At 42.2% G+C, this 25,508-nt stretch overlaps 1 protein-coding gene across 2 annotated transcripts in view; it reads left to right on the forward strand.

Moving 5' to 3' along the window:
• The first annotated feature begins 227 nt into the window (after nt 1-227).
• Nucleotides 228-25,508, forward strand: part of FGD5 (FYVE, RhoGEF and PH domain containing 5) — a 110,129-nt gene continuing 84,848 nt past the window's right edge. For both annotated transcript variants that reach the window (XM_055803763.1, XM_055803764.1), the window contains exons 1-2: nt 228-548; nt 10,111-13,051. In XM_055803763.1, coding sequence (XP_055659738.1) covers nt 536-548; nt 10,111-13,051 — 2,954 coding nt within the window. In that variant the 5' untranslated portion in view covers nt 228-535. The remainder of the gene's footprint in view (nt 549-10,110; nt 13,052-25,508) is intronic.

A 25,508-nucleotide genomic window follows, 5' to 3' on the forward strand; every position in this document is an offset into this window, starting at 1 on the left:
GGCGCAAAGAGGGACCAAGGGCACTGGAAAGGGAGTGGGGGATACGAAAGGGGGGGCACGCGAAAGGCGGGGGCGGAGGACAGGGCAGCCCGCTGCGCCTTTAAATGTTCGCGACTTAGGCTTCCGTGCTGCTTCCACTCCCCACCCCCCCACCCCCCCGGAGCCACCGGCATTGCTCCGCGGCAGAGGATGCCTGCGCGCGCCCGCCCCGCCCCGCCCCGGCCGGCCCGGCCCGGCCCAGCCCAGCTCCGCGCGCCTCCGGCCGTGCGGGGCCCCGGCGCCGGGCGCCGCCACCGCCCCCCGACGGGCCGCGCGCGGGGCAGGGCGGGGGCGCGCCGCGGCGCTGACCGTCCCCGAGCCGGCACCGCCGCCTGCCCAGCCCGCTGCTCCGGGTCCGGCTGCCACGCCCGCGCTCCCGTGCCCCTGGAGGGGCTTGTAGGGCCGGGCTCGTTCGCGAGGGGCGAAGGCGGCGGCGGCCCCCCGGGACCATGCTCTGAGCGCCCGGGGCAGCCAGCGAGCGAAGTTGCGGTGGAAGATGAACAACGCCGGTAAGTGCGCGGGTCCGCCGGGATGGCTGTCCGTCTCCGGACATCTTTTTCCCCAGGGCCGGCAAACGCCGGGCGGGTTTCCTTCCTCCGGTACCGGCACCCTCCTTCGCTCGGGCCGGCACGCCCCGTCCCCGGGGCCAGTATCACTGGGATGGCACCCCTCGTCCAGGCTCTGCTTCTCCGGGGCTTGCACGCGCACAGCCCCCTGCCCCGTCCCGGCACCCCTCCCTCGGGGCCGGCAGCTCCTGGGCCGTGCCACCGGGACTGGCACCTTTGCTCCAGGCCCTCCTCATCCCCCAGCTCAGCAGGTGCTCGCTGGCTCTCCGCGGGGCGCCGCGCACCCCGGGGCTGTGCATCCCCATCGCTCTCCCCGCCGGGACGGGCACAAGCAGCAAGCCCGGGCGCGGCGCGGGTTCCGGGGACAGCCAGGCTGGCGGCTCGGGAGGGCTGCGCCCGCTGAGGGCTGCGGCTCTGCGCCCGCTCATGCCTCGGACACACTCAACGAAGCCCTCAGGGTATTTGCTGTGACTTTCTTTCCGAAAGTCTGGGTTTTGAGGAGGTAATGTTTTTTGCAGAATTTTCTCTCCAAGGCAAACCCAGACCCCTCCTCCTTTCTTCTGTGAACTTCCCAGAATTTTTCCTTGATAGAAACTGGGAAGGTGAAAGAGATGGGACGAGAAGGGAGCAGATATGAAAGACAGGACGTTTAACAGTTAAACATTAAAAGAAGTCACTGGAAAATCGGGGCAAACCTTAAATTCTCCATCAACACTTTCTGATATTCAGGGGTGAGGCATGTGTGTAAAAAACATAAGAATCCAGCAAACAATTATTACTAATGCAGGAGTTACTTAGAAAAATCTAGTGCTGCATCTAGAACTAGAGAGGAAGGGGAATGGTCTTTTTGTGTTAGCCCTGAAATTTTCCGCTTTGTTTAGTTGTTCCAGAAGGTGAATGTTGCTGGGCATCTCACTTGCACAGGTACTTCCCAAAGCCCAGAGATTTCACCGCTACATACCTTGCCCTACAACTGTTGTGTTGGGAGACTGAATCATTGTTTGCCAAAGTGCAGGGAACATAGGATTGGAAAGGATCTTTTAGGTCAAAGCTAGCCCTCTGCTGTTGTATCAGTGTGTCATACCACTCCTCTGAGTTTAAAGCAAAAGGTTCTTTTTCCCCTTGGAGCGGAGAGCAAGACACTCTCCTACCCCAAAAGTGGTGACATTTCCATTCTGTTTTCTGATTCTGTCTGGACTGGACCCTGTCCCTCCATTTGAAAGCTAAGTGAGCCAGCCAAAAATTGCTTGAGCTGTGATGCTCCAACCTCTCTTTCTTCATCTCTCCGTTATTTAGAACTGACTGGCTCAATCTGATCCTGTTGTCTGTGGATGTGCAGTGTAAGGAATATCGGATGTATCCATTTGTAAAGACTTGAATTTCACTAGCAGCTTTTATTTTTCAGAAAGGTAGGACTGAACAGGACTACCTTCGTTACCAAAAGCAGTACCTGTTGTTACAGAACACAAAGTCCATATTACTCCTTCTATTAATTCACCAAATTATATCTTCAGCTAGAACTTTTTAGGTAGCTCTCCTGATAGTCCTCTCACAAAACTGAGAACCTCTTTCCACTGCTAGTTCTAGTTTCCAGACCAGATCCATCTCCATTTATTCTTGTGATTACATTGTCCTTTTGCTTAAAAATAGTTCTTTTCCTCCTCTGGTGTTTACCTCCTGGTTGTATTTATAGAGTGCTCATATCCCTTCTCAGCCTTTTTGTTTTGTACATTCACACAATGCAAGGAATGTCTCTCCCATCAGTGCAAAGCAGAACTTCCTACTGAATCTGGAGGAGAGGGCTATTTATTAACTGGGACAACTCAGGGACCAGCATTAGTGATCTTTGTATTACAGTAAGTAATACATAGCCCCAGTAAGCAGAGTCGTATCTGCACGCGTATATGGTAGCCTTGATCCCACAGAAGTTGAAAAAACAGCAGACAGAAAACAGGAAGGGAGATATGGATTATCCTCAGAGATGCGGAACTGATATGAAAAGAAAGATGAAGCAATCCACCCAAGGTCACAGGAAATCTGTGGTAAGAGACAAGAGACAGACCCCCATCTCTCAGCCTCATACATAGGACCTTCCAGCCTCTAAGCACCGACTTGTTTGCCAGGTGCTGAGACGATGCTGCCCATAGGAAGAATGTACAGATGTTAGACTACAGATTGTTCAGAGGTGTAAGCAGACTGTATATTCTTTAGCTGCTACTGAAAATGTTATAGGAAAAGCTGCCATATGTACCTGTCAGGGAGTTTTAACCAGTATCTTCTTTGGCTCCTAGGAGGCAATATATGAAACAACAGGTGAATATAAGCTGTCCACTGTAGTGTAAAGTTCCTGTTGTGAAGTCATAGCCAAATTGCAAACATCACAAACACTTACAGTTACATTAAAAAGAAATAAAAGCCAGTAGTTTAGAACCAAGATTATTTTGTTGTTGTGTACCTGCAGTTTTTCATAACCGAGTCCCCCAGTCCTACCAAAACTTGTATGTACAGTCTGCTAGAGACAGTGAAAATGCCAGAGAATTTTCAGGATCAAGATTTTTTGGGGTCAAAATCCATCCTTTTCTGATTATATTGTCTTTAGATTTTTTTTCCCTTCCTCAGCAGTGTTTCTCTGTGAGGTGTTACGCTGTTGTATTATATTTACAGATGGCTGCAATAAAGTTATATAGTAAGAGGAATTTGTAAGCTATTGATCTGGTATCCCAGAGTCATAATGCATTGATCTAATCATAGAGGATGGATTCCAGTAACTGTACAGAACAGCATTTTATTTCTGCAGAGAGGGATGTGCTCGACAGCCCAGCTGTTAATAGTTCAATTAAGATTTGTAAGAAGACAAAAATCCCATGGGATAGTTACTACTGGCTATAGGTCTGTCTTCACACTGGTGGAGCCTTCTTGCTATATACAGAGTACTTTTGATCACACATTTGAATAAGAGAGGATAGATGTTTTTAAATATATGAGACTTAAGCAGAAGCTGAAATGCCATTTTCACAAATGCCTGAGGCATTTAGGGGCCAATGATCTGCTGACTTTGAACAGGGTTTCATATCTCAAGTGCCTAAAGTCCCAGTTTTCAGAAGACACTTAAGTACCTGATTCCTGTTCAAGTCAAAGTGGGAGCTGATACCTAAATCTGGACTGAGTTCCCATTTGGAAAGAAGACTTGCACTCCTACATTATTAGAAAATCTGAGTCTAAATACCTTTTCCATTTCAAGTGACTCCCATGCAACTGCTTTCATTTCTTATTTAACTTTCATAATTTCAGACTTTTCTCTGATCATGTGAAGTGATGCATTTACATGCTGTAAAACAAAGAGAACTACTTTTGCAGCTCATACTGCAAAATTAATGATATCTTGGTTATTTATAGTACATTCTGAGATCCTACGAGTAACAGCACTGGTGTTTTATGAGTTGAACCCCTCAAAAGGGTTTATACTTTCCTTGTAAATCATGCTACCTCATCTATTTAATCTCTAACATACTGAAGCAGGTTGCACAGCTTATGCTGGGTACTTAATTCAGAATGACATTGCAGTGGCTTATCTATATAGGCAGCTTTACACACCCTCACTGTCTGACTTGGACAGCTGGCAGAATTGTAATTACAGGTTGGAACCTACTGCTTCTTGTACTGGAAATGTAATACATGAGTTTTAGGAGAGACTCTGCTTGGCTTGCCTTACGTTCCTAGTAGCATTACAATAGTGGTTGGTGCCCATGTTTTGGCCAGGTCCAAAGCCAGCTCTTCCTCTGAAAAGAAGAGCTGTCCATTTCACTTACAGTGAAGCTCCATGTGTTACTTTGATAGGAAGCTCTTGTCTACCACTCTCTCAGTAAGGAGTAAGCACCGTGGTCAAAACACAAACCAGCCTGTTAGACAAGCTGCAATAGACACAGGTATAGAATTTCCTCTCTGTCCTGCTTTGTAAGAGCTTGGTGGTGTTTGGTAGCTGAGGTATGGAAGCTTCTGCCTATGACTGTACAGTGCAGTCACACTGTTTCCATGAGTTTCTGGGTTTGTGCAGCATTTGGCACATGTGGCTTTTGTCAATGGTATGAGCTCTTAGCACTGTCATGCTTTGACGTGAGAGGAAGTGTGAACATGTTGGCTGCTGGTACAGGGTAGGTTCTTTGTTGTTTCATCTTGTTGCCTGGTTCATAAAATAGAAATGCTACCATGAAATAACTTCTGTCCTTCCTGGTCCAAAGAATTTTTATGTCTGTCATAGTGTTTTGGCAAGTGACATGTAAATTAATTCCTCTATTTGCTGCTATTCTTATGGTTGCTTATTCCCTCAGTGGTGGGACTTTGCTTTCTTCAAACAGGGAATTTGATCCCAGTCTTTGGAAGAAGTTACAGACTTTCTTGATAAAGGCAACGGTATAGGTACAAAGACATACATTGATGCCTATGTAGTATTTTAGTAGCACATTCGGATTTAAAAGAAAAGCATTTATATAACAGAAATAAAGTCTGCTAATTGGCAGTAGTGAATTTCTGTAGTAGTTCTCTCTGTAACATTATCAAATGGTGGTATGCACAGTCCTGGGACCAAGATTATGTTGATACTGTCCAACATTTCCTTGGTAGGAAAGCAAACAGAAAAGCATCAGATGACAAAGTTCACTTTATGATGTGAAGATTGGTGAAAAGGTAATTAACATAGGAGGCAGGGCAATTATATAAACAGATCTGGATCATTAAGTTGGATCCATTCTAACAAATTACACTTATTGCATATTATAAAGCTATCAGTTTAGAGGCAATGAACAGGTAACCCAGCCTTGGGAACACTTTAGAGGTCATAATGGACAAGCAATTTAACCTTATAAAGTAACAAGCTAAAATGGAGAATAGTGAGAACTGGATCTAAGAAAGTACTGAACTCTGTAGACAGCATCATCAGTACCCACTGTGAAATTCATCCCGTAGGTCTGCCCTGTGTATTTTATAGGGGCTATTGGAAAATTGGAAAAGGTTCAGAAAAAATCCAAAAGAAAAGACTGCAAAGATCTAACGAGTTAATTTGTTTAGTTTACCAGAAAGAAGAATGTACCAAGACATAGCTGTAGGGAAGTATAGGTCTTCCCTAAAGAAATACCGAATAATAAAAAGAGTCTTCAACCCAGTGGAAGAAACAATAACAGATGTTGGAGATAGAAGCCAGGCAGCACTAACTGGAAATAAGGGCTTTATTTCAAAAATGAGCAATTCATTACAGGAATCAGATAAGGATGATATTAAGGTATATAGTCCACCTTTTGCTGACTTCAGACCAAAGCTGTGTAGATGGCAAGTTTTAATATAGCTCGGTGAAATTCTACAGCTCCTGATCAGAGCTGAGTAAGTCTTTCTGATGCCCTTGTCTGGCTGTTCTCCTTCTACCTCCTGTTTCTTAGGCACTTTCCATCTGTGGATTTCAGTCCCTTCCTCCTGGTCAGAAGCAGTGACAAACAGGACTTGTGTGCATTGGTTCCCACTGGGATTCTAGGTTTGGTGCAGTCTCATCCCACTGTTGCAGTGTGGTCCCTCCACCTGCGTTGTCACTTCCATCCATAAGCTCTGTAGATCCCTGAACTATGCAGTGCATTTCTGTCCTTTGTCCTCAGTGTCTCTCCTATTTTAACATATGTCTGAGCTGAATTAATGCCAAAGGCCTGAAGAAAACACAGGTCTACAAAAGTTTGTTGGTTAGAAAAAGCTACTTTCAGCAACTTAAGAGATGCCTGAACTGAATTGTGGCACCACCCAAGGCTGGAACTAGTATCTGCAGTGTAGAGCTGAGTAATTTCCTGGGCAACTATCAAAACCCATGGGCCTGGGGCATGTCTACAAATATTCCTGCAAATGTGAAATCTCAGTGTTTAACTAGGTCTTCACCCAAAAACCAGCTGCTTGATAGGGGTGTGTTGGTGTTAGTACATATGGTCCCTTAAAAGCCTTAATTAAATTCTAGGCTAATTCCTAAATCTGGAGAACATTTCAAAGTGGGTAGTTGCAGTGTCTCAGGCAATACCCCACTACAAAATGTTTATTGTTTCTAATAAACACTTTGAACAGTGAGGGCTGTATGGGTTGATTGTCATTCCAGGAGAGCTGCTAGGCTACTTTTCACCGCTTAGAAACTTGGTGGGGAGGAGAGTAATGTCATTTCATATGGGCCATGGCAGGAATGGAACCATGCTGAAGTGCAGTTTTGCCTGAAGGAAGGTGGGTAAGGAGAGGAAAAGGTCCTTGTCAGTACAAGGAAGCATCGAACAATAAGGGGAGGAGCAGGCTAAAGAAATTCCTATTCCCTAAGAGTTTCCTTTTAAGCACAAGGTGGGTGTGTCTCCCTCCAACATAAACCACATCCTAAAATAAACATGCACAATTATTTGTGAACATACACATTCCTTATGGTGCAGTGTTGTTTTGTGTCCATTTGGAAGTTACAGCCAGAACCTTTCAAGTGCCTCAGACAACAAAAGAAGCAGAAATTTAAGCAGAATGAAATTGAGTTGATAAAAGGCAAAGAGCTGTGCTTTCTTTTCAGTAATTGGGTTATTTTTTTAAACAAACACTTGTACTCTTCCCACTGCCTCCCCCTTCCCCTAAAAAAACCAAACACCCCCCCCCCCCCAAAAAAAAAAACCCCAAAACCAAAAAAAACACAACCAAAAAAAAAAAAAAGAAAAAACTTGGTTAAGGAGCCTCGTGAAAGAAGGGCAAGATCAATGCACAGAACAGTTAGGAAAAAACTGGAAGGAATCAGTAGTGACCAGTAGCTGGCACAAGTGGGTCAGAGTAGGACATCACAATGCCTATTATTACCGTACTACAAAAGGGTCCATTACCATAAGTGCTCTTCTTCTAGCAATGTTACTGAAGGTAGCAGAAGGAAAAACTCAGGATTACTTGGTTCCTTTTGCTGTATAAAATTATCACTGGAGGGAAAGTAAGTAACTGTGTTTAAGCTATTTATTTTTTTAAGTGTGTCTGCATGGTTATTTTACATAAAGAAAATGACTTCATTACATTATTTTATTTCAAATTTGTTCCTAAGACAAAGCCTGGGAGATCCTAGCATTCTCTGCAGTCCAGTCTTTTTCTTATTACTCAGTGTTTCAGTACAGACACTCCATCTGACAAGAGGATGGGAATGCAGAGACTGTGCTCAAGCCTTGTCACATCCCAGGAATGGAGTAGGTATATTTGTGTCCTGCTCTTGGACAGACATTCCTAGGAAAAGCCAGACACTGTAGGAAGTGGTGTAATACCTCCAAAGTGATTTTTCTTCCTTGAGGTTAGTCCTAAAAATGCCTCATTATGGTGCTAAGGGGTGCATTGCACATTTCTGGTGGAAAAGGTGTAAGGAATCAGTTCTAGCTAATCAAAATTTCATGCATTTTACTACCAGAAAGTTAGTTTAGGATGTTCAGTCATTGCAATAACTGATTTAAAAATCCAAAAGGTAGATCTGGCTGGGGAGCCAGGCTTACAAGACACTCAGCCCACTTCAATTCCTTCCCTGTGTTTTAACAGTTTTCAGCACTCTGCAGCCTTTAATTGCTGCAGACTTGCTGCTGGCTGCAACAGAAGCAATGGTACTTCAGCAGTGGTGGAGTGTTTGGCATGTAACATTTCTGAAATAATCTGGAGGGAAAGATTAGCTACCCATTCTGTGATTTCAATAGTTAGACAGATACTGTGCAGCTCAAAGCAGCAGTGGATACTGTGAAACAAGAGTACACACTACAGTACTGGAGACTGACGAATACGCAGTTCTCTCCCTCCTTTTCCACAAGTTGTTTTAAGCCTCCCACATTTGAAGCTGGATCAGATAAAACCCCAGATACAGAATAATTCTTAATCAGTATATGCAATAAGGTGCCTTATTAGAACAGACTTTTCATTCCTGGGCTGAGCTGAGCTCACTGACTCAGTTTTTAGCTTACATGAAATCTCTCTGGTGTCTCATAATTCTAGAAACACTGTGGTCTGGTTTATCAGAATGCCAAATTGCCAGCATCTTTCTGAGTATTGGAAGAAATTTCAGCAAGGTTAAGAAGATCTGAAGAAACAGCCTGTTGTATCTCCCAGAGTAATGAAACAAGTATGCCAGTATTAGTTCAATAAAAATTACTTCAGTCGGACTAAGATAAAAATAGGAAAAGTACTGTGACACCAAATATCATAACAATCAGAAAATAATTTTTAAGCAGTTTGTATTCAGTGTTACTCTGTTATTAGTATGAAGCACAGCTGAATTGTAATTGTTTTCAGTTCCAGATGTCAAAAGTCTGCATTCCAAAATACTCAAAATGTAACAGCACAGTAGCTACACTTTCTGAAACATGATTTAGGATAGGATTTCACACAGGAACCATGTCCTAAATGGTATCTCTTGAGATGCTGTTTCCTTATTTCCTGTGTGTAGGGCATGAGGATTTTGCACAAGGACTTGTTCCTGGCTCTCATGATGAAACTGTCCTGTGCTTTTCCTTGCAATGGGGAGCTCCCCTTTTTCCACTAAAATGTGTTAATTAAAATTATAAAAAGATATTTCTGATTAATTAACTATGTAATTACCTATTGATGGCTAGGAGACATTATAAGAGCAAAACCCCTTCTCTTTACTTGTTACCATCTGTAACCATTTGGTGCACTGGCTTCTTTACATATTTCATCTCATCTAAAATCTCATGAGGGAGGATCCCTATTGTTGCCTATTTTTGCAGCCTTTCAGCATTTCATTTAGTTAGTTAAAGAATATAAATTTCAGGACCAAGACAGCGGGAAATGGCTGTGGCACATAAACTGTACTGTGAGTAAAATGGCCATACATGACGTAATTAATCTAGTTTCAATCTAGTTTATTGTCAATCTATTTGAATTCCCCTACATGTGTCAGCACTTCCGCTAGAAATAGTTAAGAGACTCTGGCTGGCCTTATTTTGCAAGATAATTCACTTTTTTAACAGCATATTTTGACATTCAGAGAAGATTATACCTGCAAGGGGTCCTGGCATTTACAGGAGGATGGGAGACCTTTTGACTGAAGAAAGGACTGAAGAAGCTGTATACTGAAAACTGAACTTTAAGTTTAAACCAGTAACTCTTTTCATGTTTTGGGCTGAAGTATTTCATTCAGTGCATTATAACTCAGCTACATAATCAATGGAAAGTATTAGCTGAGCTTTCAGCAGACCATCTTAACGCCTTATGATTATGTTGTTTGACAAATAAAATGTAACTCCATATTTTGTTCCATGGTAGTGGCGGATGGGAAGGCTGTGTGTCTGGGCACCAAGCGCTCACTTGAATTTAGCTGAAGAACTCCTTCATTTCCCTTTTCAGAGCTGAGCCTTTTATTGGCTGGAATCCTTCTGCATTAGAAGTCATTGGTATAAGATAAAGTGTGATGTAGGATATATTCTGATGGCTTTTTTAAGAAACCAAGATGACTAACATGGCTTTTCTCTCTTTTCTCCAGAAATCACAAAGCCACCACTAGCACCGAAACCAAAGATTATTGGTCATCTTTCTCCAGTAGCTGTCTCCAAATTTTCTCCTTCACTGCCAAGGGCTGATACTCTTCATAACCTGAGCTCTATGTCTAGGGGTCCCAAACCACCTATTGCTCCCAAGCCAAAATTCTCAGCTGACAGTGAGGGCAAATCCAGTGTTTATACCAACAATAACTTAAATAAATGCTCAAATGGGAAACTGGTGTGTCTTGATGGAGAGCTGTATGAAGGAAACCAGTGCAATGCTGATTGCCCAGAATCTGAGGCGGATAATGAATACATTGTAGTTCCTGAAACTCAGCTGACCAGCAAAGACTGTAATGACTTGGAACATGAGCATGATCTGAACCTAGATTCCTCTGAGGAAAATGAAGTCTTGGAAACTCCAGAAGAGGTAGGGAAGGAAAAGGATAACATTGCTAATGATGAGGATACCAGCAACCGAGACGTTACCGAAGATGAGCACTGTAACTCTTCAGATATTGCTGAACCAATGGAACCAGACTCTGAAGAGTCAACCAGAGACTGTGACCAGTCTGAAGCACTTTGTGAGGAGTCCTCAGATGCCCCCGATGGGGATAAAGATGCTTTCAAGAATGTAGATGAAGATGAGGATGTTGTAAGTGATTGTAGTGAAACAAAAAACAAGGAGGCAACTCCTAACAACCTGGAACTCTTTACAGACAACAGTGATTGTAAGACTGACAGTGATAACATTTTGAGTAGAGATGAGGAACTAAAGGGTGATATCTGTAAAGATACAATTTTAATGCCACTACCTGAAGATGAATCGATCCCAGGTTGTGAGAAGGCAGGGCAGGAAGAACTGCCCGTGATTTTAGAAAAGGGAGATGAGTGTCTAGCACATGATGGTGACCACGGTGTGCATGCAGAGCTTGATTTGAACATGGAGGGGGAGTTAGAAAATGATGACTGTGCAAGCCCTGACGTGCTGCCTGATGAGGCCAGTGAAGAAGCAGCTCCTGGCTTAGAACCATGTGAAAATCAACCCAGCACTGAAAATGGTTTAGGAGAATCCATCCATCAAGCAGCAGCCGAAGAGGAGGAAGCAGACACAGATGAGCACAGTAATACAAACACAGGAAATGCCAGTGATACCTGCCAGATCACTGAGAGGAGAGGTGAGGAGAAGACACCAGAGGTAGCCTGTGAAGCAAGCGAAGACTCTGGGAAAGAGGAGGAAGAAACTGTGAATGCAGAGAATACGGATGCTGCCTGTCAGATTGCTCCTTGTGAGAATGAATGTGGTGAGGGAGTACCCATGGAACATTCAGATGAGAATCTTCAAACAGAAGGGACCTCTCTGGATGAAGAGGGTGTGATCTCCAATAGTCTACCTAGTAGTCCAGGGATGGACCCAGAGCTGGAAGATACGCCTGCTGAAGAGCACAGTGAAAATATTGTGGAAACCTCTAAGTCAGATGAGCTGCAACTTGAAGACAATGAGTTGGAAGCAAACAGCCTCAGCAAACGTGTCCCAAGTCCACCTCAACAGGTCCCACTTGAGGAAGAGTTAGAAGTCCGTAAGCATGGGAAAATGAATGCAGAATGTGGGACCAAACACATCTTGCATGAAAATCTAGCAGTCCCTGAAGTGGTCATTGTGCCTGAAGATTCAGAGGAAAGAGAAACTAGCAGTGATTCCTTAGATGACCCTTATGTGCTTCCTGCAGAAAATGAAATTGCTCATGATGGGCAGACTGATTTAGGAACTGATTACAGTAAAAGGGATGGATTGGGCATGGATGGTGAAAACAACTTGCTGCCCGTTGATTGTAAAAGCATTGTCACTAGAACACGGTCGCTCTCTGGGAAAATGCCAGGCTATGTCCCAGAAACTGTTCCAGAAGAAGCTGGACCTGAAACTGATTTACCATCTTCCTGCAATGGCTCTGGGACAGAAGTTTTAAGCAATAATTTACTGTCAGTGGAAGGAAAACCAACGGAAGCCAACAGAGCATTACCAACCAAGTCAAGACGTTTCATTTTATATCCTCGATCTTATTCTGTTGAAGGGAGAGAGATACCTGTCTCTGTTTACAGAGAAAGTGATGGCTGTGTACTGGATGATGGTAGAATAAAAAGGACAGAAGACAACTTGTCTTTGCCTTGTGTCAATGGTTCCTCAGGTAGTTTTTCCCAGAGAAATCACCTTTCATCATGTGGCTTATCTACTCCATCCTCAGTTGTTGATATACCACCTCCTTTTGAACTTGCCTACATCACCAAAAAGCCAATCACTAAAAGTTCCCCTTCACTTTTGATAGAGAATGACTCACCTGATAAGTATTCCAAGAAAAAGAAATCTTCCTTTAAGAGGTTCCTCACTCTAAAATTCAAGAAGAAAACTGAAAGTAAAGTCCATGTAGATGTTAATGTTTCCTCTTCAAGGTCCTCGTCAGAGTCCAGCTATCACGGGCCTCCAAGGCTGATGGACCTGGACAGGAGGAGCCTAAGTAGTTCACCTCAACTAAAATCACATGTGGGGAAGCTCCGTGCATCTGAGTCTCCCTCAGCTGTTCTTTTCTATAAGGATGGTAAAAGAAAAGGAACGCCCAAGTCCTTCAGCAAGAGTGTTTCAAGGGTGGAGTCCTTTGAGGACAGGTCCAGGCCTCCTTTCATGCCACTCCCATTAACAAAACCTAGGTCCATTTCTTTTCCCAATGCTGACACATCTGACTATGAGAACATTCCTGCTATGAGCTCTGACTATGAAAACATACAGATTCCTCCTCGAAGATCCACCAGAGCAGGAACTTTTACTGAGTTTTTTGAAGATCCCAGCAGGGCATTGTCTGCTGCTAATGAGAATGACGGCTATGTGGATATGAGCAGCTTTACTGGCTTTGAGAACAAGCAGCAAACCACAGACCAGGAAACAGAAAGGTACTGTAATAAATTATTATGTAAGACCTGCTAACCCTGGCCAAACAGGCAAGGCCTCCCCTGCTAGGTGTCATAGGCAGGTCCTCCATGTTGCTTGGCTTATACCCCTTCTCAGGAAATGCTTACAAGACAGTTTGGAAGAACACAAGATAAGCCTTTTTCAGTGAAAATAAAAAGACACCAGATTAACTCATTACCTTGTAAATGTATGCTAGCAAGTCCAGTGGATCTGGACCCTATGGTTTATAAATACAAACCAAAGAATGTTTAAAAACATTTATTTTATCCAACGGATCTAATTTTTTGTGGCTTGTGGGGTGGGGGCAGGGGGAAAAGCTTGCTTTGTTCTTCAGTAAGAAACATTTCTGTCTTGACTGAATGAAAAAAGAGCCTATTTGCTGGAAGGGTTCCTGCTTCAATTTTTCATTCCTGTCAATTTCTCAAAGCAACACTATATATGTAACTTCTCTTTCCAAGTACATCAGTTAAGTGTAGACCAGAAAACCCCAAATCATGAACTAAGACTAGACAATTTTAGAAGTTGCTTTAAAACCTATCATTATGCCCCTTTGACAGAGCTGCTGGTTTATAAATTAATTAAATAGCTCTGTCTGAAATCACATGCATTGCTAACATTAATAACAATCTGTGATCCTATTCCATTAGATTATTTGCAAACAATAAAATGTCCTTTTCATAGTTACACAGGAGCAATGCATTCAAGACCTTTGAATTTGTCATCAGATTATAGCATATAATCAGTGGAGTGCAGAGGTGTAAGAAGAGTGTTTTCCATTAAGTTCATGTTAAACAGGTAATGAGAAAACAAGGTGCAAAGCAAATGAATGAAAAGGAATGTCTTTAATGCAGTTATATTTTGTTAGAGCTGTGTAAAAAAGATAAAACATCTTAAAAGCAAGGTTTTCCTGTCCATTTTCATCTATAATTCTAAAGATTTAATACTCCTGCTTTTTTGCAACATTTATTTTTTCTGCTCCTCTCCCTTGTCATTATGAATGGAAAAAACCATGGGCATTTCACACATCCCTCTTTTGATATTTCAGACTTGGGGAGTAAAAGAACTTTTCTTTAACACCTCTGAGTGAGTCTTGCAAACCATTCCTAAAACAAGAATGATGTACAGTGCTTTGTCTTTCTGAGAGGCAAGAACTGGCAGGGGAGGGGGAGGTATGACAAAGGGACAGAGATTGCATCAGTGGTTAAGCTGTCGATCAAAACATGTCTGAAGCTGAGGGGTCTGGGATGCAGGTCTGTGGTTTAGCTTCGGAGATGTTGGCTGCCTCCAGCGTTGGGAGCCCCAGTGGTGTTGACACTGGGACATGGTGGGGTACAGTGCAGCTTCACAAAGCACACAGCCACATCCCCAGAGCTCTGCTTGGAAAAGCCGGTCAGTTCTTTGTGTCCATTAAATGCCACCCATTTTAGGTAGTTCTTGAAGAACTAAGTTTAAAATATTAAAACTATGTCAGTTGCTGTGACTTGGGCCCATTTATGAACTTCTGGTGGAAGCCTGTTTTTTCAAAGGGAGAGCCAATCCAAACTGGTTCAGAAAGCCTCAAGGTCAAAAAGTGAACATAGTTTTTCAGTCTGCTGCTTGTTGTGCATGTAGTTTTTGCTGTTGGGGGAGAAATGAAGGCTAGGCTCCTGAACAACCCCTTTATCAAGATAATCAGGATGGAGGGGAAGAACATCAGGCAGGCAGCGATATACGTGCATTGCTGCTGAGGTACCTCTTATTTGCTGTATTTGTTGGGATGTTTCGGCCAGAGACATACCTGAAAAGGTTTGATGAAATGTAAATGGGTAATACACATCCAGTGGCATAATATACTTGGAGAAACAGTGTATGGTCTAATCGTAAAGCAAAGCAAACTGTACAAGTGCACGTACATGAACCTATTTACACATGCATATATGATGTATAGACATGGATGTTTTATTTCCTGCTAAGGCAGTTCTGCCTAAAATCTCTCTCAATGGATTTGAGCTTTCTAATATGAATGCCTATCAAACACAGCTCTACCACAACCACACCGGGATAAAAGTTACTTTGAACTCAAGCCTCGGGATATGAGCAGGCTGATTTCAACCATTTGAGAGTACAAGTGTGTTGGATTAAACCGTTGCAATACATGAGACTTGAGCCCATGAACTTCCCTTTGGTGCATTCACCTGCAGAGCCCTGGTGTTTAGCATCTGCTGATACCTTGTGGAATTGCTACGTTTTTGATGAATGGCCAAGTACAACTCTTTTTATTACACTTCAGAGAACAGAATGTGAGAGTGCTATTAAAGATTATAATAATATGGGAACCTCCACTACTGTGTGTGATTGGGGAAAAGCGGGGCAAGTGGGGGCCTTACATAAATTGACAGAATGAGAAGAGTCACTGTTCAATTTTCTTGCTTAAAAGGAAAGACCACGTGGAGTAGATTTAAGATAATTTCTAATTAGAGGCAATCAAGTTTATAGAAAAAGTCAATAGCAAAAGGGTTCTAGAAATATATCTTAGAATTACCATTGCCAGAATAGAACTTGGAATATTGTCCCCTGAAGGGCAGTTATTGTGTATCCCCAAAATTTAGTTATCTGGTATTAACAATTAAACTCTGATTTGAGTGTATGACAATATAGGTAATCATTAGTATTCTGTACAGTGAAGAAATAATGGGACAGAAGTGGAATTGGACAAAATTCCCCTGATCTTTCCCCAGTCCACATAGCCTATATCAGACTCAATTTTCATTTGTTTTTGAAAAGTCACTTTCCAGCCCCCTTTCTCTGAAGAGCTGCCCTACAAAGTACAAAGCAACACAAACCAGTTGTTCAGGCTGAAAGCAAGACAGCTGTGCCCCACCTCTGGAACAGCACACTGTAAACTGTAGCATTGCCTTGACCCTCAACAGCTACAAGTCAGAGCAATTTCACCAAAGTTACTTGCTAAACTTTCATCGGATGAGAGTCAGTTAGAATTAAAGTACTCTGGCACGTCTTAAAAAATTGCTTCACTAACCCAGCTTGACCTTCAGAGCATTAGCTGCGCATATGGCAGTGTGATAAACATCAAGGGGATGGGAAAGAGATACCTCAAACACTTATTTCATAGTCTACCACAGTACCATTTCCAGTGCTTTTAGGAGAGATTGAGAGAGTCTTTTATCAGGGTTTAGATAAGATCAGGAAGATGGCATGGGTTGGGTGTTTTCAGTTCATTTCCCCTTTTTGCTTTCTACTTAGTCCATGATTTGGATTTACCAGGTGTGCTAAGTCTCTATCCTTCTTTCTGCTAAGATGCTCAAAACCCAGAAAGGAAAAAAGATAGGGAGAAGAGAGGAATAAAAGGAATATACCTGCAGTTCCACAGATAATGCCACTGTGATGTTGAACATTCATAAGAAATGAGCTAAAAGCCCATGTTGCTGTTACCTGTACAGTCCTATATCCTTCTACATAAAATGGTCATCTATACATACTAGAAGAACCTCAGTCTCATCATTGTACTTAAACAACAGCAGGACTTGATTAGACTTTGACTGTCAAGGGAATTCTTGAGGGCCAGTGTGGGGATTCCAGTGCTCTGTGCAATGACACGAAGGCTCATGGTAATTCCCAGTAAGTCTCTAGTCTCATGCCTTGCAGTCTTATGCCTGTAAATTACTCCCAAGGCTCTGACTTTCCACTCCTTTTCAAGACATATGGTACCTGATTCTTCTCAGCTTTAGTACAGTCAAGAAAACTGATAACCTCTTCAGTATCCTGTTCCTTTGTAAATGTGTTTTATTCCCAAGGCATGTGCTTCTTTAAGGAAAAGATGGAGAAAAATTTGTCTTTAGTAGAAAGTCAGGGAAAAAACACAGTTTATGCGTGTCAGGCAAGTGATACTTTTCCTTTAATTTGGCCAGACAAAGCAGGAATGCACAGGTGCTTAGAGACTGATAGAACACTGTCAGTACCTGAACTGCTAGCGTTGGAGAGGATGCTTCATGGGTAAGCAGCTACATTAAAAGATTTGTAAGCAACCCTCTTTGCACACAGCCATAGTCAGTCTGCGCTTCTGCCAGGCCTACGCACAAGATCACAGACTATATCAGTGCAGATCAATTCCAAAATGTATACCAAAATTGTATTATAGATAGACAGCAATAGAACCACTGCCTGTGGTTGATGGGCCATAGAGAGTTCAAATACCCCTCCTTTAAAAGGAGAAAAATCCATTGGATGAGCAGTTACTTCTCCTCCAATGAGTATTTAGCTGTCCCCTTGCTCACCACTGGATTCATCAACCTGCGTTCTGTCAAATTATGCCACTTAAATGATTATATCCTCTGTGCTGCCTGCAGGTCATCAGTCACTGATCAGCTCCAAGACTGCAGCCAGGGACAGTCTGTATGACCATCTATTCTCTACCCTTCTGTAACATACACCAAAAAAAGCCTAACAAAAGCTAAGCATAATCAACATCTTCAAACATGAATTCTCCACCTAAAAATGGTCTGAATAATATGCTACTCAGACCTTCATATGCCCTTAAGCTTAAGGTGAAAATTAAACCATTAGAGTCAATTTCCTCCAAAACAGTACATGTTTTTAACCAATAAAATCAAGATGTCATATTCCTGGCGCGCTCTGCTCCTTCAAATGAGAAGCACATATGTTATATAAGATTAAATCACCAGCACTTAAGAGAGGCACAGTGTGGTATCTAGGCACAGTGTAGGAAGGATAAGGTGAAAGTCTAGAGATAATTATGTAATGGAAGCTTCAGTATAAATAGTTCACACATCAAAATAATAGTGACCAAGAAAAGACAATCAGTGTTGTCATGTTTAAAATACACAGAAATGTACAGGAATATTAATTCATCTTTTGTTAAAATTGTGAATCAATGTCATTTATATAACTTCAAGAAAATTCACAGTGCTCTAATTTACATAAAAGACCAATAAGTTTCCAAATAAAAAGAAAGTTCTTAGAAAATCCAACACAGCAATACTGTTTGTCAAAGTGGCAGCATGTCAGAGGTGCTCAGATACTGTAGTGAAAGACAGATGGGCAAGCCGGAAAAGAGATGCTTATTTGAGGAGAAACGCTCATGAAGTTCATAAGTGTACCTGATGTGATTTGAGAATAACTATGGAAAGAATTCATCAACTCTTCGTCAAAGGCGGATGCAGAATTGAGCTCTGCTCTTGATCCACATCTCTAACGTTTAAAAATTAAGTTCTTGCTGAGCTAAGGCTCAGTAAGGGTGTCAGTTAACCTACAAGGCTGATATTTAATGCTTAGCGCAGAGAGGCACAATTTGAAAGTCTGATGCATACAAGGGCAGAAGCAAAACTTCAGGACCATTCTATGAAGTCCAGCGGAGTAAAGTGAATTAAACCTGCATGCACCCATTAAAGCAGGGGGAAACTGAAGATGCCGCCTCTTCATTTCTTTAAATTCGTTGAATAAATCAGGTTTTCTTCACCAGTTTCTTCACCTTACTGTCCTCCGTTTTCTTTCAATTATTGAAGACATTTGAAACAATATAACTTCTAAATAATACCCGCACCAGAGTGTTAAATCTCCAAGCATGATATGACTGAAGCCTTTAAGAGTGTCTGCTTTCAAATGCCTGCCATAGATCATAGTCTTTGTATACTTTCCTCATTGCCAAAAAGTTGTGGAAATAAGTATGTTGGAAGGTTGTGGCTCACATATTCCATCAGTCATTCAAGAAAATGTAGCTATGATTGTGGTTCATAAAACAACTCTGTTCTCCTATTAGAAAAAAACCCAGAACTGTTTCTAAAAAGGTGGGTTGTTTTACTGCTACTTCATATTCTTCAAATTCACACACTTAAGCCCATTCCAAGCTTATGAGAAAGCTGGAAGTGTTTCTCTAAAGGATACTAGAAGAGTTTAGGAAGTCTCTAAGTCTCTTCACAATTGGTTAGAGATCTCTTTCATTCAAATATTGATCAGACAATCAACAAAGAATTAAAAGGATTTTACTGAAGATGGCTGAGATTAGAGTCTGGCCCAGTGGATCTCTATTGCTTGTAAGCAGAAAGCACTTTTTTTTATAATAAATGTCATTACCATTCTTTTCTGTTAAAGACTTTTACCCTTTAATAAGAGGGTAAGTAGACAAAACTTTCCTCCCCAATGGTGATCACTGGCCCCCATGTGCTGTTGTCACAGATAGGCAAGTTTGTAAAAGCCTATGTAAGAAGATGGGTGAGAAAGAAAAAGTGCATAGATTAAAAGAGGAGATCATCTGCGTGCTAGGGAATTAATTGTTGAGCTAATACCATCCAGTGTCTATGGCTGAACTATATGGCACTCAAAAGTCCTTAAATACAAAACACAGTCTGTCAGTAAAACATGAACATAGAGATGCTAACTCCCTGCTACTTTGAATGCAGTGATGAGTAGCTGAGCTTGGCCCTCAGACAGTCATTCTTCTACAGACACTTGAAGTTTGGACAGTCAGTGGAGCTGATGGTGGAGTGGAGATTTTGCCTGTGTTTCTGTCAGGAACACTGTGTGCAACTCTCTGGAGCACAGAATCAAGCTTTTCGACAGGTTTCAGTGAATGCATCTTGCCAAATGCAAAAACATCTTCCCACTATCTCTTGTGGTTTATATTGCATTTGGAAGGGAAGTGCCAATTTGTGACCTGATTTAAATAAGGCAAAGGGCAAGAGGTAAAACAGCCAGATACAGTGATCTGACCTAAGTTCATTGTCTAAGTAAGGACTTTTCAGGTAAGAAAGCAGGTAGATGTGCCCTCTGCAGGCGACCATGCTGCTTTCCCAAATAATTCTTGTTGCAACTTGTGTTTCCCTGTCATTCTGGGGACATTAACTGCGGATCCCAGCACACACCGAAGTTTTTGGGGCGATCACTGGGGTAAGGGAGCAAAAAGCCTTTCCAAGACAGTAATTGTAGTTGCACATTAGTTTTACTGTTACTGCTGAACTCCCAGGCTCAGGGAAGGAGTGGTCCTTAAAATTGTGCATTTACTGACCCCATATACCATCTCGATTGCAGATCAAAAGTTCCCCATGACCACTCCCTGAGGGTGTGGCAGGTTATTGTCTGTGTAGGTCCTGTTTCTCCCCTGGTGTCTGATTCCTGCAGCAGTTCTACAGTGCACAGGCTTTCTGTGAAAACAAAGGAGCAGGTAGAGTGGGTCCAAGCAGGAGTCATCACTTTGGCAAAGAACATAATTGCTTATCACAAAAGGATTACAGCTTCTTGGTAAAGTCTAACCAAGTAGCACAAGCAGATATGACAATGGTTTAGCATTTGAAGTGTGCTACTACGCAGCTGGCAGAAGAATCCTAACAGCAATGTCACCATTTTGATCAATTCTGAGAAATACAGCTGTGATATTGCAACAGATAAGCACGGCAAATAGCCACTAGAAACTCCTGAAGCCTTTCACTCCTTGGATAAATGCAGCAGCAATAGGTATGGCTAAAGCACCTGATTGCTTTTGATACAGATGCAACCTGCCCCTTCCATTGATAATTAATTCAGTTGAACTGTGGCCCTAAGAAAACCATAAGGCTATGGTTGTTTCTGCCTCAGCAAAGAGCAAACGAGGGGGAAGAAATCTAAAGAGAGAAGCAAGAGAGTCTCATACACAAGGAAGACTTGTGAAAGGAGAAGCAGCACCAAATTTCCAGATGTTTCTGACATTTTCTAGAAGACAGAGGCAGAAGAAAGGCACATGATTTGTTAGCCAAAGAACAAGATTTGCTCTGTAATATGCTTGCCCATATGTTGCCCATATCCATACTATTCTCATCCCAAAGAGCAGCCCAGTTACTTGTTTCTTGTCAAGGGTAAAACTCAAAGATAATTTTCTCAAGAAGATAAAATCAACTCATGCTTTGTTTTTTCTACTTGTCCCAGCTAGAGCTACTCAGTACAGGCATGACTGTCAGAGAGTATCCAGAAAAGACCCCCATTTTCAACACTGTTCAAACTGTCTTTTGGCTTACTGCTGTATACAATAATACCAATGCTACCGATAGTTCATGCTGTTTAACTCTGCATTTGGAGCAGAAGCAAGGTAATTCTAGGCTAGACCTGGAGACAAACCTAAGCAAAGTAGCCTCTCAAGGCACCTGGATTTGGGAGGAAAGTTAAGCCCAGAGCTACAGATTCAGCCTGGATTTCAGATAATTGTTTTAGGAAAGATGTTTCCATCCTTTCCTCTTTTTGCTTTCTCAGAGAAACAAATCCTGGCTGCTGATGCTACTAATTTCCTAGTTCTCTGCCCCATAAAGCCCTGCCCTGTGCCTACATTAAGCTAGCATGCACCCATAGCAGTGATGAGAAGCTTTACAAGGGGGAGAATTTCCTTTTTGTAGGTCGAGTGCTTCCTAGGGCGGGTGACAATGTTAATTATGTAGGTAGGACAGAAGTGGTCTACTACTGGGGCTCAGGTCCCTTAAAGACCTGTATGGGTCTATTGTGTGGAATTCTGCTGACAGTTTTTAAGCCAAGGAGAAATGTGGTGATCATAGGCATTGTGATAAGGTATTTAAAGAAACATAATTTATTTTTAAAAAATTATACATATATATAAAAATATACGTACCTTTTCATTATGTCAGTGTGGAACACATGTGGTGCTCTGGATCGGTGCAGTTGGGAGAAAGTCCCATAAAAATGCTGTAACAGAGGGAAGGAGGATCAGGGGATTGAGCCTAGAGACCAGGGAAAGAGACATTTTCACTTCTGAGCTGGTGAACATGATGGAAAATAAAATCTCAGAAGTTTTCATCAGTTGTTGCATTTTGCAGCATAAAGCTGAAACAAAGTTTTTTAACTTAATTGCAGAGCAAGGGATCCCAGTGCTATACCTTAACTTCAGGCTGTGCACAGCCTATTGAAATTCTTGACAATAGCCACAGCCAGCTCTGAAATGAGTCATGTCTTTATTTCTGTTTACTTTAGTATTGTCTGAATTGCCACAGGGAGTTAGAAGGTGATAGTGGTTCACGCAGGATTTCCAGCTGCTCAGAGACAGGGAGCAGTCTGTGGGAGATAACCCGTCGCTGCTTAGGTCTGGGCACAAGGCATGCTTCACCTTGTATGTTCAGGCAAGAGAGGAGTGGGGAACTGCCTTTCCAAGACAGCAAGGACAGAAAAACAGCTTTGGTGGTGGAGCTTTTCAAACAAGCACCTTTGAGAAGTGTCTTTGGGCAGTATTGTTAATGTCTTGTTAATACTGAAGAAGGAGAGATTTTAATACATTGTCCAGATTTAGGTAATAATCTTGCAGCAGCTCCATGCCTGCTCTCCTGTTTCCTCATATCCATGGAGCTGTTTGTCCTGGTTCAAGCTGAGGCTGCAGGTATGGGGAGAGAGTACAGTCAGGAAGACAATATGATCCCCCGTCAGAGTTTTGCCTTGCACCTCACCATCACACAGTAGGTGCATCCCAACATAGCCTCCGAGGGCTGCCACTGCTCAGCCACAACATGCTGAATCTAACTCTGGCTTTGTTTATCATAGAATCACAGTCCCATATACCTCCCAGGAAATGGTCCCAAGTCCTCAGTAGATGTTGGCTTTATTAGCAGGTGGACTCTATTCTGATGACTACTTTTCTGATCAAATTACAGTGCAGAGGAGGAATGTATACATGTGGCCATCTTTATGTCCTGAGGGCTTATATGCCTAGGTAGAGTTCTTTGTCTTCTATTTCCATTACATGAACCAAAAATGTATTTCAGTGGAGTTACACAAGAGGAGAGAGTCTGCTGTGTATTGCAGGTTTGCCCTGGATGATGTTTATGGGGCACAGAAGTGATATTGGTGAGATTTAAGCATTCCTGGCACCACAGAAAAAAAAGCATGCACTGCAGACAGGGTGGTGAGAGTACAGATTGGCAAAATGCAGCCTGTTCGAAATGGTCGGGTCTTTTACTGTCAATGAGTGTTCTATGTATGCCTTTCTCCTCTCCCACCCCCACCCTGAGCCTTACTGAGAAGATTTATTGAATGAGAGATTGCACATTACAATTCTGCAGCCTTTCCAGAATCCACTGCTCAATGATATGGGGTATGTCTCTAGATTAGATTTGTAACAAACCCAACAGAATGCTATAGCATTTTAAATGCAAATCTAATCTAGTAGTTTATGGTTTGTTGTGTCACCCAGCAAAGTTATTTATAATGTACAGTGCATTTTTAATTATCCTACAAGAATTCTTCTTTTACAGGACCCAAAGGCAGTTAATGTAAAAACTGCCTTAAAGATTTGCTGTTTGGTGGCATACAACAATTAATTTTATCTTAATCGACCAATTAGAGTTAACAGATGGAAGAACATAAGTAAGAGGCACTGTGTTTTGCCAAGACCCCTCTTAAAGAGCTTATCTATAAAAGGACCCTTTCACTTGGATTAATTAGATGCTATCTTTCAAAGGCCTAGAGTAAGCAGTTTTAGACCTACCATCAGTGAACACCTTGTGGTGTTCTGACTCATGCTACACCAGCTTTATCAGTATCACAGGGATGCCCTCAGACTTCTTTTTCTCAAAGGAAATACAGCTAGGTACTGATGAACTGAGACACGTGATAGTTGCTTGGGTCTGTGTTCAGCAGTCTCCATCCAGCCATTCTCAGCTGTTTCAAATTAAATACCCCTTCAGTCTGTTGGCACTTCATCCTTATGTCTTGAATACATTTAGTAAATTTGGACCAAGAACTCGGGTGTTAACCCACTGCATCTCCCTGATGGGTCCTCTAGGCAGGCAGACCTATTAAAAATAGCCAGTTTGGCGTTTCTGATGAAAGTTTCTCAGTGAGGCTCGTTGACCCTCTTACATTTCAGGTATCAGACTGCATTCTTAGTTCTGAGAGTTGGCTAGGAGAGCTCAGAAAGGTTGCAGAAAGTAATGGATTGTATACAGCATGACATATCTTTGAAGTCAAATCTTCTGGTCCTTAAATAGATAAGGACAATATGTGAGCTAAAACTGAGCACCTCAAAATCCTTCCTTTAAACTTTTTGCTTTCACATTGTCAGGCTTAAAAAGTCCATACAATGGCAGTGAAATAAAAACACATCACAGTAAATACACTCAGGCTAAAGAGCCACAATGAAAGTGACATATCGTAAGATGACAAAAATGTAAAAACATATTATAATCTGTGCTGGACAAACAATTTATCATGCCATTTGATTGCAGTTCTAAGGAAAAGCATTGCTTCAGTGGCTTCACGAGAAATGAAATATGTGTGCCTAACTGAAAAGGCCATGAAAAAAACCCCAGCAAACAAAGGAATTCTGTAGTTCCCAACATTTTTTCTGATTGTTTAATTTGCAAGTAAAGAAAAAAAAAGAGATACTGAAGTAAATTGTGAACTAAAACATACTTTTGAATTGCAGAATTAAGATGGTTTTGATTTTCCAGAATTGGGGGGGCTGGGGGGGGAGAGAATTAATTAATAGTTTATAATCCCAGCCAAATGTCACGTATCTATGTGATTTTCAGTCACGACAAGCCTCGTTTCTCAACTAAAAAAGCCTCAGCCAAGCAGAAGTTCAGCCAGCTCTGATTTTAATCTGGGAACTGAAACTGATGTTTTAGGAGACAGAGGAGAGCCAATGAGCAGATTCATTCAGCCCGATGTATTAGCAGTTAAACTCTGTTTCTCTCTTTCTGGAAATACTCTGCTTTAACAACCGAGTGAATCTCTGAAATGCAAAACAATTCAGTTCACTTGATATTTCCCCCAAACATCAGGGAAGAAAAGCCAGATACAAGGTCTTGGTTAGTTTAGAATTCCAGGAGCTCTGTTTCCTGGTAGGTCTGCAGGATAACTGAGTTTCAAATCCAGTATGCGCATTCAAGTCCAAAGGGAATACCTGCTGGAAGGACAACCATGAATATAAGAGGTTTCTTAGTAGTGTCAGTTCCTTTCATATGTCCTCAGATCTCTCTGAAAACTGATAGGAAAAGCTGCCAAACCTCCCTGCCCTTCTGATAGGGAGGTGTTTTTGCACACTCAGCTTGCAGGAGCTCAGAAACTTTAAAACCCAAGAGACTGGGCACTGCTTTGTTCAGGACTCATTTTTGTTTGGGGGAGAGCAGCATTCTGGACAGTCTCCCTCACACTGTCTGAGGTCACTGACACTTGCAGTACCAGCACTAAGAAACACTATTAAAATGATGCAGGAAAAAAATCGCACTTTTCAGTGTTTTCCTACTACACGACCAAATGACAGGACAAGCATATGCTGGCCTTAGAGCAACAGACAGCTGTTTTCAACTTGTGTTTCAAGGGATCTGCTATCCAAAACTCCCCAACTGTTCCCTTGTAGGAAAATGATGTTGAGGTCTTTGCATGAGGCTAAGGCATATTTAGCACAAATTGCCACTGCTTCAGAAAGTCTCTGTGGGAGGGATTTAGCCCAGGGCT

This window comes from Falco peregrinus, chromosome 5 (assembly GCF_023634155.1).
Source record: "Falco peregrinus isolate bFalPer1 chromosome 5, bFalPer1.pri, whole genome shotgun sequence".
NCBI lineage: Eukaryota > Metazoa > Chordata > Aves > Falconiformes > Falconidae > Falco > Falco peregrinus.